This window comes from Eulemur rufifrons, chromosome 29 (assembly GCF_041146395.1).
Source record: "Eulemur rufifrons isolate Redbay chromosome 29, OSU_ERuf_1, whole genome shotgun sequence".
NCBI classification, from domain to species: Eukaryota; Metazoa; Chordata; class Mammalia; order Primates; family Lemuridae; genus Eulemur; species Eulemur rufifrons.
The window spans coordinates 74548840-74564546 of NC_091011.1; the positions used below are offsets into that span (position 1 = coordinate 74548840).

At 36.3% G+C, this 15707-nt stretch overlaps 1 protein-coding gene across 1 annotated transcript in view; it reads left to right on the top strand.

The window, feature by feature from the left end:
* PTPRZ1 (protein tyrosine phosphatase receptor type Z1) overlaps window positions 1-15707 on the top strand; it is a 111594-nt gene that overhangs the window by 14751 nt on the left and 81136 nt on the right. Inside the window, exon 3 of the mRNA XM_069461654.1 lies at window positions 15495-15674. Coding sequence (XP_069317755.1) covers window positions 15495-15674 — 180 coding nt within the window. The remainder of the gene's footprint in view (window positions 1-15494; window positions 15675-15707) is intronic.

Genomic DNA, 15707 nt, shown 5'->3' on the forward strand with positions numbered 1-15707 from the left:
ACAGTATAGTGGAAAAGCCTGACAGACACTTTAATCAAGTGATCAGAATAAACATCAGCAATAATAATGGTCTACACAGAAATCCTGTGCCACCAAAGAAGACACAGTGAGTAAAGAAGAGCATTTGTGACTTTCCTAATAAAAATGCATAATCTGAATCTAATTATGAGGAAACATCAGACAAACTCAAATTGAAGAACATTCTATAAACTATTAATAACTGTAGTCTTCAAAAGTATCAAGATCATAAAAGTCAAGAAAAGATGGAAGAACTATTTCAGATTGAAGGAGACTAAGGAGATACAACTAAAAACGTGTGTCACTAAATGGAAACTTATTGATATAAAGGACATTATTGAGGCATGTTGGCTATATCTGAAGGAGGTGTAAGGGCCTGATGGTACTAATGTGTCACTGTTAATTTCCTTATTTTGATGATTATACTATGATTATATGGAAAATACCCTTGTATTTAAGAAGCACAAGCTGAAGTATTCAGCGTCAATGGGATGTTAGCACCATCCTCTCAAATAGTTCAAGAAAAGTCTTTATTCTGTACTTGAACTTCTTCTGCAAGTTTAAAATTATTTCAAAAGAAAAAGATATACAACAGCCAGTTAATAGGACTTATCTTTTAAAAGAGGAGTAGAAAGGTGAGGAAGCTTAAAATGAAGCCTTTTAATATTTTACTCCGTAGCTCTATGTGTTTCTTTGCTACGTTGACAACCCATACAAATTTTAATTGCTTAATAAAATGAAAGGGAAAGATACCATCACAGAGCTCACAGATATGTGCCTACTAATGCAGAAATTAGATTATACTTGTTTCAATGATTGAATTACCCTCTAATTTTAGTTTAAAACAAAGATAATTCAATTAATAATTGTACATCAAGTTTAATGATTTTTCCACAGAAATTATATGGATTAGAAAACACTATGGGAATCTAAGAAATATATCATCTATTGTGAGCGTCCCTTTATTCACGTCTGCCAGGGGTTCTAACTAAAATAAATGGAAGCAGGATGTTGCAGTGAGAATTTGCTTTGTAGCTCTTTAAGATTTTGTTACTTTGTCTTTATTTAAAAAAAAAAAATGTTTGTGAGGTCAAATCCAGGCTAAATTAAATAAATCTGTCAGGGTAACATTATCATTCTGAGTTCTAAATAAGTGTTTCCTTTTAATGTACACACTGAAGTTTTCTAATATGACAAACTAAAGCACATAAATGGAGTTTCACGCTCTATTGAACTGGATTCTCTGTAGCTGCTCAGAAATGTTTGGGGAATTATAGTGGATTTGTATGTTTTAGTGACCATATTTCCTGTTACATTTCTGAAATGCATTTTGCTGTATGTTTTAATTATTCTAAAAATGTGAATTCATTTATCTTCCTGCTTCAGAGAATACTCATGAGAACTAAGAGAAATGATAAGAACAATAACAACAATACTTATAGGTGATACTCATCAACTTATTCATTCAGTACCAATCCCTGTAGATACAACCCATGACAGAACATACTTCCCAAAGAAAGCACTATGCAAATATAACTTACTGTTGTTATGATAATGATAAAGTTGCAGGCATCTTTTACAGCCTAGAAAACTCATCTGTATTTCTATACTTCATTCCATAAAAAATGTGCCCAGCTCTAGGTGCCAAGCTTTACAAAGAATGTAGAAAAATCAGAGAGTATTTTTTATAGGGGGTCACCTTGTTGGTAGAGTCTTGATATATGAGGAGCAGTTGTGACTTGATCATGAAAAAGATAAGGCTCAGGAAACCACAGTGCCGGTCGGTATTCATGTAGTCACAGGGCCATCCTGTGGAAAAAAAATAACTAAACATTTTGTATGGTCCCAAGTAGATATAATTTGGAGAGAAACACAAAAGCTACAAAAACTTACTTTGATAGAGGAAATAACCTTCTAACATTGAAAAATTCAAAACCCAAAATAAACTATTCTAAGGGAGATAAAGAGACCCCAACACCAAAAGTATTTAAGCCTAGGCAGGAAAACCTGTTATTGAGAGTGTCTTTTGGAGGATTCAAGCAAAGAGGGGTAATGTACTATTTTAATATGGTTTCTTCTAATCCTGAGATTCATGATGGACCAGTTATGAGCAGAGGCCAGGAGAATCAGAATTGAACATACTTGATTTGGCAAAGCATGGAATAGAACCTTGATACTAGACATAGATGAAGAATCAAAGTAAAATCCCAGATAAAAGAGTTGTAATTAAATATCAAAACTGCGTTGCCTTCTCAGTTATCAAAGGAGCTGGTGATCTGGCTTAGGCTAGAAAGCAGTAGTAGGTCTGCCATGCCTGAGTTGAACATACACTCAACTTTCTACACTCAACATTATCTCCTCTTCAAAATCAATTCTGACAACCCCAGGAATTGATCATATGTACATTAACTGTAATTATTATATTACTTGTAATTCTTATTGTATTGATTTGTTTATCCACATGTCTTCTTCTTCTAGATGCTAGATTCACTGAAGGAAAATTTATATTTGTATTTTCAGATCTGGAAGTGTTGCTAAAAACATATAATAACTAAGACAGCAAGTGGCAAGACCACTGCAGTTCTAGGGAGTAAGAGGAGAAGGTCAAAGTCAAATTTAGAAACATAATACATCTGTGGCCAGCATTCATTTTCTAATTAGCCATCAAGATCATAGACATATACTTCTTGAACGTGGTTTCAGAAGACTAATTCATAAAATATAGTTTTGGTTTAAAAGATGAGTTATAATTGAATTAGATTTAAGGTCTGAAGATTTCTTCCATTTTGTGTTCTAGAGTTCTACCAAATAAAATTATAGTAAATAAGTTGAAAATAGATGTTTTTTGTTAAGCCATTTTGTCAGCTTTTATAGACATGTGGTCTAGAGTCTTCATTGACACTTCCAAAATTTTAGTTAGATTTCTTGAACAAAGGATAGCAGTGTCTTCTTGGAGTTAAGATAGTGAAGTTGAGATTGTTAAGACCTCGTTACTTAGCATTACACTTACTACTAAAGAAAAAGTACTTCATAATACTTTTTGGTATTATTAATATAACTTTTAAAAGTTTTGTTTTGAGTGGTGGAAAAGAGTGATATATTTGAAAATTTTTCCTGATGTAACTCTGTATTGAACACTTTTAAAAGCGTGGTGTTATTTGGTAGTGGTGTATGTGAAAACATAGGTTATTGCACGAATTAAAACAAAGCAAACAGAAATTTGCTGTCCTGCAAATGCATTGTTGACTTTTACCTTGTACTTAACTTTGGCCATTGCTAGGTGTAATTAATAATTAGCTAAAAATGTCTCAAACAGGAGTTAGCTGGGTCTCTCAACCTTTCGAAGATGTGGGTTATGTTGGCTCAAAAGCCAGTCTACTTCTCCATCTCCTTGAATGCCACTGCCTGTGGAAGTCCTAAACCGTAACGTCTCAGAGGGCTTCGCTTCTCAGTACCTGCTTCACTTTTTTTTGTCCCAGCTTCCTGACAAACCATCTCTGTGCAATTATGCAGAAACAAGAAACCTGCTCATCCAAAAAGAGAATCTACTTAAATCTATTGTTACTGAATAGACTGTTACAGAATCTTCCCCTGGGCTGAATAAGATAGACACAATTAAAATGCATTGTAATCCATGCCAGTGCATCTTTTTGTTTTTAGCACAATAAAGAATCAGTTTATTAAAAATCAAATATAGTTGACCTTCATAACAATTTTAATATTTTATCTGTATTTGACATTGATAATCCCTTGGCAATGACTCCTAACATTTTAGTTTAAAGCCTTTATCTTCTTTAGCCTTTTTATATACACACTTAAAGAGTAGTGACACATGCTGGTTTAGTGCACTATTGCAATAAATCTATTGCAATATAAATTGATTACCAGCTTATTTTATCTGATTTATAAATTGTCATGTACCAGAATTACATATATTAAAATACTTATTAATTTCAGCATCATCATTAAGAAATAAGTTAGAAAAAAGTGAAAGGGCCAATATTAAGCCTTCTGCTTTACTTATAAAAGCTTCCTGACTGAGACTCATTAAAAAAATAAGTGGAGGTTAGCAATAGACAAACTGTTCAATGTCACATTTGAAAAAAATAACTATAACTCATGAAGTCACCTTTAAGATTTTAAAAACCAAGCCATAAATTTGCTATCTTTAAATAGATGTTTGGTTTAATTATCACTTAAGCATTTTTTTCTTTCTCATCTGAGGTCTTTAAGTTGTGTAATAATTTTTCATCATCTATTTATTTATATTTCACAGGTTCTGTGAGCTCTCATTAGACTGCTTATTACAAATCACTTGTGAAGACATAAATTTTAGATGTCATAATTTCCTTCAAAAGATATCCATATATCCATATAAATGTTTGTCTATAAAACTTTCACTTAGTTTAGAAGGATCATGACTTCCCAGACTAGGGAAAAGCAGATTTATGTCAAAGGCAAATAGTTCTTTAATTCTCTGGGGGGATTTTTTCCCCCAATTCTAGCCCTTTATATTATTAATTTAAAAAACATTTCTGGTTTTATTCTGTATAAAGAACAATCCAAATGATTCCTGCTGTCGCATGTGTTTATTATTATTCATCAACATGCATATTTAAAGAGATCTATTGCCATTAAATTATTCTTTGTCAGCCTTTATTGCCACTTTGCAAACAAAGAAACTAAGGTGAAGACTAACTTTCCTCATGTACAGAATCATCAGGCTAAAATTTTTGTATTATTTTAGTCCCCTGAAGTGCCTGAAAGGTTCTGGGAATCAATGGGACAACTCTAGCCACCTCGAAGGCAGAGCATTGACTCAAAAAATAGTTCACTCAGCCACTTTTATGCTACTCTTTGATTTTCAGGGCCATTGAAGAGAGCTTGGTATATATCAAAGAAAAGTGGCTCTTCCACTTCTCTGCCACCCGCCACCTGAGCTGCATGGTTGCAGCATGGCCATGAAGGATGACAATGGACTTGGCCACCAGTTCCCTGGAGGAATCGATACTGTTGCCTCTTGGCTGGTGGTCCCACCATCCTTAGTCATCTAAGCAAGAGTCATCAAAATGATCATTCACTCCCTCTCCCTTATCCACCCCCACAGCTAATCAACTCCCTGGTTCTAAATTTTTTCTCAGATCTTTAAATCTCAAAATTTTAAATCTTTCTCAAATCTCTTTCTCTTCCTACCTACTTATCTCTGCCCCTAGTTTAGATCTTTACTATTCTTCATCTAACCTAGTGTTAAAACCTCCTAACTGATCTGTCTGCCTTCAGTTTTGTTCTCCTTAACTCTGTTGCCACGGTAACCTCCATAAAATTTAAATATGAACATGATGCTTACAACTTAAATACTTTTAATAGTGTACTGGAAAATTTTCAAAGCCCCAAATCTGCCTATTTATCTTCATGGCATTTCCCCTTACTGCCTTGAATTCTATATCTCAGAACATAGAACTTGCTGTTGTTCTCTCCAAATAGCTATGCTTTCTCTCTTCTGTAGTGATGCTAATCTCTCTTCCTGGTTGCCTTCAGCCCTGAATTCCTTCCCTGCCTTCAATTGAATACTTGTTTTTTAATAGAGACTTATCTCAAGTATCTTGTTATACAGAAAGCCTTACTTGTCTCCTGTCTCATCTGGGATTGGTACCCATCTTTAATGTCCTTGGAATACTCTATACATATCTCTGCTATTATATTTATTAGATTGTATTTTAATTAACAGTTTGTGTGTCTTTGGTCCTCACTATAACTTGAGTTCCTTGATGGTGGATACTTTTATTCATCCTTGAATCTTTTGTGGTAGGCATGTATTCTTTCTCACACTAGGCACCTCATAAATATATGATGGATGAGAAAAAAAATGAACAAATAAAAGCAGCATTCAGAAGCATTAAGTTTTGATGGGATCTTTGGATAATACAGAATTCATTGCAGTAGTAATGGATTTATTGCTATCGTAATGGATCCACAGCTTCTTTCTTGGTTCTTGCATGGAACCAGTAACGTGCACCTAGGAGATCTGATAAGAGAGTGTAGAGAAAAGGAAGAACCAAGGGCTCTAAATAGGAATTAAAGCCAGAAGCTTTTGCCTTTCAAGGCAAAACAATGACACAATGTTATAGGAAAGTTTAGCAGAGGTCCTATCATGAATAGAAGGAGACCAGGTTATGACTGTGTCTCAGACGTCAACTCTGAATCTCTGACACTCTTACCAAAGGTAGAAAACAGAGTCATAGTCATGCTCCGTATTGATAATAACCATGTGGACAATAAGCATCGAGTACGGACCTGATGGAGGTGTCACTGTCAGAGATCTGTGCTGTTGTCCATGTTGCCACTATTTCCTTGCTATAAGAACCTGGCTTATCAGTTATTGAAGAAGGGGAACAGTTGATGACCACAGGAGAGTTTACAGTGGCTCTGGGCAACTTTCAGAGCTAGTCTTTGAGAAGAGCTTTTTATTTCCCAAACCAGGGAGTAATTTCTAGGGCTGTGTTTTGGTTCTGTATTGGCTGTCTTATTGGTAATAGCCAGACTGCAGCAACAAAGGAAAGAGATCTCACTCTGTTACTCTCTCATCATCCACAGATAGTTTGCCTACCTTTCATTGCAGTTGGTTAATAGCAAGTGCTGCAGAAAAATCCTACAGTTAATCAATCTGCATTGCCTTCAGTCTGAATCCTGAATATTAAAATACAGTGGACTCAGACAGAATCAGGCAAATATAAAGGTCACAAATTAATCACAGCATTACCTAATTTCCGCACCTTTTCTTTCTTTTAGAAGTGGTGCCTTGTCTGTAGGGGATAAAGCAACAAGAACTCTCTGTTGTTCTAGGAGCTTGTTAAATTTTATCTGTGATTTTTCCCATTTTGATTAAACATTTGAAACTAGACTGTAGCAGCGGAAACACTGCAGTCTTGGGCTTCATCACTATCACTCCATCATTTTGTAATTTAAAATGAAAGACAGCAGAGCACTCTGAGGTTGTAACCATTTAATGGCTTTTTAAAAAGTTACTTTTTTTTTTTTTTTTTTTACCATACCAGAATAGAGATGAGGGTGGTCAGAACCGCCAGTTCCCTAGCCTTTTATACATCCACCATACATACCATCCTACTGACCTCCACTTAGGACTGCAGCTACCTGTCCTCTCTCATTGACCATCCAGACTGGTGACCTTGCCCAACATTTTTTAAAAATTAAAAAATTAAACCAAAAGTACACATTTTTGCATGGAGCCTCTCCAAGGTCATGGTCTCCCACATAGCAGAGCCCTCAGGACTTTCCATAAACGGCCGCTACTTTATTCTTCATTATTTGTTCTATTCCACTCTCCCACCTGCCTCTCCTTCACAGTGAATGATCTTGATTCTGACTTTTCTGAGAAAATAGGGAAAGGAGTTTGAAAGATTTGTGCTATCTGACAGCCCATTTACACATATTATCTCACTTAGTCTGCGCAGTCTGAGAGGAAAAGATCATTATCTGAGGGAAGTGAGGCGCCTGTCCGTGGTAGAGCTGAGATTGACCTCATGTCAGCTCAACTCCAACTTCTTCTCCTTCCCCGTGATGTGATCCTGCTGTGAAATGAAAGTGCTGGGGCAAGAGCCATCCATTTCCCATTGCCCTCCTCTAAATGTAGTAAGAGCCATGTGAATCCATGTTTCCACGATTTTCTTATGTTTCTTGCCTTAGGCTAACAGTCCTCCATCCATGCTTTGTGTCTTTTCTCCTTGGGGACCTTGATCATTGACCATGCATAAGTTTAAATTCCTTTCAGTAACTCTTTCCTCTCAATATATACCTCACATCCAAATAAGAATCCTCACGAATGTTCCTAAATCCTTCAAAATAGCATCTTATTTTTTTGTCCTCAATTCAATTGTGTTAATTTGTACCCCCATGATTTCTTAAGTTTTTGCCTTAAGAAAATAAAATTTTGTTCATTACAGGTTTTGTTTCATTATCTTATTAAAGCAGTGGTCAATTAGAAATCATCATAAATATCATCCTGTTTGTTCTGTTTATGGATTTTATTTATGCTCACCACAGATTATCAGGTCTTGATCACTTATCTTCAAAGTAATAGTATTTTACTATTGTCATAATAAAAATAGATCTTTTTTTCATCTTGTGTTTTTATTTCTTCCCTGTGAACTTCAAAAAGACTTAAGTTTATGGCATCATAGGGCAGTAGTTTTTGTTGCTATGTTTTGCAGGGCTTTTGTTTGTCATGGATTTTTCCAGTTTGAAAAAGTCCAAGAATTTTAAACAGGAACTTTGAAAAAAGTTTCTGGTCTGTTTCTCTCCCTATTTGTGCTGAACTTTAGTTAATGATTTTCTTCAGTACCATGATGCTAAAGGAGAATTTATGCCAGACCTTTTATAAATAAATTCATGACTCCCTTCCCCAACATGTGACCCCCTGCCAATTGGATATACCATCTAGGCTTACAAGGATTTTCTTCTGGCTTGATATGAGTGTCTCATTAGGATAGATAATAAGGGAAAATGTAGTTTGACTAAACTGATTCTCATTCTGAAATTGTTTGCATTTGATCTGCTTTCAGTGCAGCTTTCATGGCAACCACGATCAACATTTGGTAACCGCTTTACTCTTTCTAGCTCTAAAAACCTCTGATTAAAAACACAAACAGATACACTGATTTCTGTATGCAAGCACATCCTCATTCTTATTTTCAACATGGGAAGTTATTGCAAACATTCTTCTTCCTTTGCTTTGAGTCAGTTTAGGCGATGACGTATATTATTGTGATATAAAATCACTTAGTAATTTTCGGTTTTAGCTTCTTATCTTTGAGGAAGCCCCTTTTCTCAAGCAGCTAACTGCTGCATGTGAAAAATGTCTTCTTAAATAAATCACCTTTCCATTTTGGTGGGATTCCATAGTCTATACTACGGTTTCATTGAAAACAATACCAAATTATTTCATTTTTATGTCTCAATAAACTAAAATTTGAATCCAAGTCATTCACTGCTGATAGCTTTGTACTACTTAAATAACTTTTAAATTTTGGCTTTTGGTGTATTCATTAGCATGTAGAAAGCAATCCCAGAATAATATAAAGCTGTGACTTATAGTGTGTGGAATCTTGGGTGGAGTTTATTTGAGGCAATAGTAATAGACACGACAAATGTTACCAGTCTTCTCTTCAACATTACACTTATATTTGCCTATATTTTTCTTAACAATATCTTGACCTTTAAAGAATCAGTTCTAAGTCTACAGTTATTAAAATCTTGTTGAATAATAGCAATTTATGGTAACCTTGAAAAGAAATTAATATTGGTATTTTTATCATATTTATATAAATTTTCAGTGGATCTTTGCTGAATACCTTTAAAAATTATAATTAGTTAATCCATTTATCTTATATTTGAAGGTAAGAACCAACAAGAAAAAAAGAGAAGAGAGAGGAGAATGATGTTGTTGTTGTTTGTTCATTTGAGACAGGGTCTCGTTCTGTTGCCTGGGCTAGAGCGCAGTGGCGTCAGCATAGCTCCCTGAAGCTTCAAACTCCCGGGCTCAAAGTTATAAGTGTGCCCATCACCCAGATACTGTACACTGTACCCGTGAGGTGTAATTTCACTCATCCCTCCTTTCCTACTCCCGCCTGCACAATTTCTGTTGAGTTTTACTTCCATCTGTGCACATGAGTGCTCATTGGTTAGTTCCAATTTAATATATTTTTCTATTTTTTGTAGAAATGGGGTCTTGCTATGTTGCTCAGGCTAGAATGATTTTTTTCCTTGACTTTTCTTTCATTTGCATCATTTACTCACTTTTTCCTTCAAATATGCATAAACCTTCGTTGGCATTTTTAAAAATTCCTTCTTTATTTTACACTTTTCTCAGTTCATATTTTTGTGTTAGTGGCTGGTAGAGTAATGTTTTTTTACACAGATTTTTTTAAAGTATGTTCTTACCTAGAACACATTAGTGTTTGACCAATTATGGTCAAAATATGTAGCATGTGGACATTAAAGGGTAGGTAACTACAGAGGCCTTACTGAAGTATTTTTTTTTTAATTCATCAAATGCTTATTTAACCCATAATTGCCAGGCTCTAAGAAAGGTACTAAAATTATAATGTGAATAAGAGATAGAAATATTGTAGTTTAAATAAATACAGCGATGCTGTAAAAATCAAATGAAGACAAATAGAAGATGTCTATGAAAACGGTCATTAATTGTGCAGCCTCTTCCTTCCTGCTCACCCTGCATTCCTATCAGCTTAATCTTTCTGATGAGGCAGCCAAAAGCTCCTTTCTTTTTCAAAGCCTCCATGTCTCCCACTCGCCTCTCCAGGTACATTTGATCACAGTCTGCCTTTTCATCTCCCTCTGTGGAATTCCCCGGCATCCACCCTTTGCTCAATGCACTAAGCTGTCCTGCTCACTGCTCTCAGCATTGCCTGAACTTTTCTGCCACCGTGAGTTAGCTCGGGCTCATCACTTAACAAGACATGTTCTTGGTTTCTTCTCTACCTGTGAAAATTCTGTCCATCCTTCAAGGATTGCCTCAGGGTGGTTTTGCTATCTATGTTTATTTTCCTTCAACCCAACTACCCCTTTAAGCATTTTTCTATTTATTTAACAAACCCCCACACTTCTGGGGTGTAACAATAAACAAATAAGTAAGCAACCTGGAATTCATGCATATCCCCCACAGAGCCTAGAACTGCTCTCCATTCCACTTGGAATAGAAGGTGCATAGTATGCAAATATTGAATACCTTCATTTGGTGCACAAAGACTCTTTCACAGGCATTTAATATATTTCTACTATATGCCAGACTCAGAGTTTGGCAATAACATGTAGATAAAATAGACAAATTAACAGACAAAATACAGTTTGTTAAGTGCTCTAATAAAGATAACCACGGGAAATTTATAGGAGTGGTACTAATTCAGGTGAGTCAATGAATGGATGAAAGACTGGATGAATATGTGATGAATAATTTATCTTAATTCTCTAGAGCACCCATTTAGTACTCTGCAGTCTTCCTTATGGGTAAATCACCCTGAAAATCTTCTGCTGTAACTGTAGTCAGCGTCCTAATTTATCCCTTTGCAGTAGTCCCTAATGACACTCAGGTGGATACGATGTAATTCTAATGAATTCTGTACACCTGCTTTCTCAGATGCATCATCCTGTGCTTTAACCACTACATAGACTGAGGTCTCCAGTTACCACATTAAACATTAACTTGGGAATTAAAAAAAAAAATAATGTTTAAGCATAAGATTAGTCTAATATTAGTTTCACTTACAGGTGAAATGTAGTTAATGCTTCTGTTATCTATGTTTCATTTCTGTGCACAATTTTAACACTTTATTAGTTTACTTGGTTTTCTACTTGTGGTGATTTAAAACAACCTCGCTTTTTGAGCCTTTTGCTTGAGGAACCTCAAGTTCTTATTTTTTCAGGACTTTTTCTGTTTATTGGTCTTCCCACTAAAAAAATATTTTTCTTATTCTTGCCTCTTTTATTATGTCTTTTACATTAAGGAGGCATCTTGAGCCTGCAATATGCTAAGCACTATGATCTAGTAGGTATTTGAAACTGAACCCACACTCAGGGTAATCATTCTATGCACTGCAAACATAATCCAGTTACTCAGTGTCATTGTGTTGTAAGGTGTCAGACCACAGACAATCCAGACTTCAGGTCTTTCTTGATGTACTGCAGCAGAAATTTAGTAGGGACTACGCAACTAAATTATCATATAACAGTCAAATGAGACCTACAGTTGAATTTAGAATTGCTTCTTTAATTGGTCAGTCTGTTTTTTTTATGCTTTGCCATTTCATGTTTATTGAACACTTACTATGTGCCAGTCTTTCTTTTTCTAAGTGCTATTGTGTAGAAACAATAAATAAACATAATTAATAGTTAGGAGAGGAAAAATAAAATTAGGAGAGGCCATGGAGAGTAGTGACGAAGGGAGGAAATCTAGTATTCTATAATATATAGGGTAGGGTTTTTTTGTTTTTGTTTATTTGTTTTTAAGAGATAGGGTCTTGCAGTATTGCCCAAGCTGGAGTACAGTGGCACAATCATAGCTCACTGTAACCTTGAACCCCTGAGCTCAAGCAATCCTCCTGCCTCAGCCTCCCAAGTAACTGGGCCACCACACCCAGCTAATTTTTCTTATTTTTTGTAGAGATAAGGTCTTTCTTTGTTGGCTGGGCTGGTCTCAAACTCCTGACCTCAAGCAGTCCTCCTGCCTCAGCCTCTGAAAGTGCTGGGATTACCGGTGTGAGCTACCATGCCCAGCCATATATAGGGTGTTTAGATAAAGTCTCTGTGGTGAGATGCATTTGAGCAGAGACCCAATCGAAGCAAGAAAGTGAGTCCTTTGAGGCTTGCAGACATCTGAGGGGAGCATTCTAGAAAGAGGTGGCAGCAACTGCCAAGCCTTCACATGCTCAAAGGACAGGATGGAAGCCAGTGTGGCTAGAGCTGAGTGATCAATGCAGACCGGTAGAGAATGCGAGCAGAGAGAATGTGAGCAGAGGCCTCATGCAGGATCAGTTGGCCAAGGCATGGAGTTTATAGGTCATTTTGATTGAGATGGAAAGCTATTGGAGGGCTCTGAGCCAAGGAGTGACATGTGATCTGGCAGGTATTTTATTTTATTTTATTTCATTTTTTTTACATGTTGAATTTGTTTTTCTTATTTCAGCATATTGTGGGGGTACAAAAGTTTAGGTTACATATATTGCCCTTGCCCCCCCCCAGTTAGAGCTTCAAACGTGTCCATCCCCTAGACAGTGCGTTTTGCACTCATTGTGTATGTATACACCCATCCCCTCCCCCACCCACATCTGGCAGAGATTTTAAAAGATTAGGTACTGAGTAGTATTGGTTTTCTTTTGCTGAGTAACAAATTACTACAAATCTAGTGTCTTGAAACAACACATATTTATTATCTCATAGTTTCTGTGGGTCAGGAGTTGGAGGGGAGGGACTGCTTAGCTGGGTTTTCTGCTCAGAATCTCACAAATATGAAAACAAGGCATCCCATTTGAAGCTCAGGGTTCTCTTCCAAGCTCACTCAGGTTGTCACCAGTATTTGCTTCCTGGAGGTTGTAGGACTGAGGTCCCTGGTTTTTTGTTTGTTGGTTGGTTGATTGGTTTCTTCTGATCGTAAGCCTGGGTACGCGATCAGCTCCTAGAGGCAGCTTCCAGCTCTTAGCCATGTGACCTCCTCACAACCTCACAATAAGTCACTTCTTCATAACCAGCAAGAGAATCTCTCACACTTTGAACCTCTCTCCAATTTGCTAAAATGGAGTCTTCTATTACATAACATAATCTATCACAGCAGTACCTTTGCCATTGAATATAACTAATCAATGGCAGGGAAGGGAGTGACTCTCCCATCATATTCACAGGTCCTGACCACCCTTAAGCAGAGGAGATTGTACAGGGTGGGCACATCAGGGGTGGGAATTTGGGGGGGCAGCTTATAATTCCCCTTACTATTAATATTAATACAGAAGTAGAGAATAGAATTGTGGAAAGAGTGAGAGAGGTCTCTGAAAATCAGTTAGAAGGCACTAGAAATGTCTAAGCCAGTACTTCCCCAAATGTAATTGTGTATGAATCTTCAGGGCATTGTGTTAAAATGCAGATTCTGACTTCCTAAGGCTACAGTAGAGGCCTGACTCTCCTACGATCTCCTAGGTGATGACAATACTGCTCGTGGAATAACAAGGTGTAGGCAGATGATGACGTGACTTGGGCTAGGGTGGTAATGGTACAGATGGGAAACAGTCTGATTAGGATATATTTTGAAGGCAGACACAAAAGGGCTTGCTGAAAAGGATACAGAGGTGTCAGGATGACATCTAAGTTCAGGGGATAGCAAAGACTATAGGAAGAGATTATTTCAGGGCAGAAATCAAGAGCTCAGTGAAGGATAGGCTAAGTATAAGATGCCATTTAGAATCCAAGTGGAGAGGGTCACAAAATGCAATAGAAAGTAGCAGGTTTATACACCATATGCAGTGTTACTGAAGGCTTAAAAATTGTGTGTTTCTGTGTACTACAATGAAAAGGACCTCATTGATTTCTGCTGTAGTTTCTGTCTCTACATCTCTTGCATTGGTGTTAGTAAAATAAGCAGTGTTTTCTTATTCCCATGCCAAAGCTTCTTACAGTGACACCAACATATCATTACTCAAATCATTAAAGCTATTCCTCGAAGCCAAAATATGCATCACTGTGCATATTTAAAGCATACTGTACTCAAAACTCTGTAGGAATAGAGTTAGACTTTAAAATAATTTTACAGCACCTATCAATTCTGGTAGATGCCTCACTATGAGATGTGTACCAGATTTTCCCTGACTAATTAGGCAGCTTCATGGTGTGACTAATTGTTATTTGTTTTCTGAGTGAAATTATGCAAAGTTAACCCTGTCACATTATGAGAAGTGGCCATTAGATCAAGCTTGCATAAAAATCAGTCTGTACTGACTCCCTTGTCACAAAAATAAGATGGTGTAGACTAGGATTGTATTCAAGGTAAGTTTCCTTGTAATTTCCCTAAAGCTCAATCATGTAATATTTTGGTCTTACCCATTCTCATTTTCAGAAATAAAAGCATTCAAAAGGATAAGCCAGAAACTATGCTGCCGTTCTGCTCTTCTTTGTGGTGGCTGTAGAAATGCTGGAGTTTAACCAGAGAAAAATTTAAGACCTGGACTCGCAACATCTCATGTATTTTAACAGACACTTAAATAGAAAATAGCTATGCTGAGCACTATTTGGGTGCTAAGTTCATGTCCAGTGAAATAAGATTACTGGCGATGGTTCATGGTTTCAGGTAGACATGAAATAAAAGCAACAAAAGGCAGTTTTGGATGGGAGGACTGTTTATTTTGTGAAACAGGTGAAAATTCACTTTACTGTATGCAAAAATCTTTATAGAAAGGCCTGTTTTGTTTTTCTTATTGTTAAACAATAAAACTTGGTAGGTTTTATGCCCAGAAAAAAAAGGGGGGGAGAGATATTTCAGGGGTAGCCTGATGATTATGTTTTTGAAAATAAGACCCAAAGCAGATGGAAATTAAACCAAATCATTCAAGGTAGAGGCTGGTGGTAGGTCAGAAGGGGGCTAACTGCATGGAGAGTGCTGTAACAGGCAGAGCTTCACTCCTACGTCTGGACTGCTTTCAATCTGGAACCCTGAGCTAGGACTGATTCCCTTATATGACAATTAGGCTTTCTGTTGATTTGGAAGAATGTGATGGGTAAACAAAGTCACTTGACATGGTTCTTCTATGGCATAATTATTTTATGAATTAGTTCAAATATATCATAATTTTTACTACCATTGTATCTATTTTATGTAATGCATTAACTACTTTATACTATAAAATTGAGCTTTTACGTGGTAATTTAGGAAACTAACTTCTTACTCTTCCTTACCCTAGGTGCACTGAATCAAAAAAATTGGGGAAAGAAATATCCAACATGTAATAGTCCAAAACAGTCTCCTATCAATATTGATGAAGATCTTACACAAGTAAATGTGAATCTTAAGAAACTTAAATTTCAAGGTTGGGATAAAACATCTTTGGAAAACACGTTCATTCATAACACTGGGAAAACAGGTAAAATGTTTGTATTCCATTTGCCTTAAATAT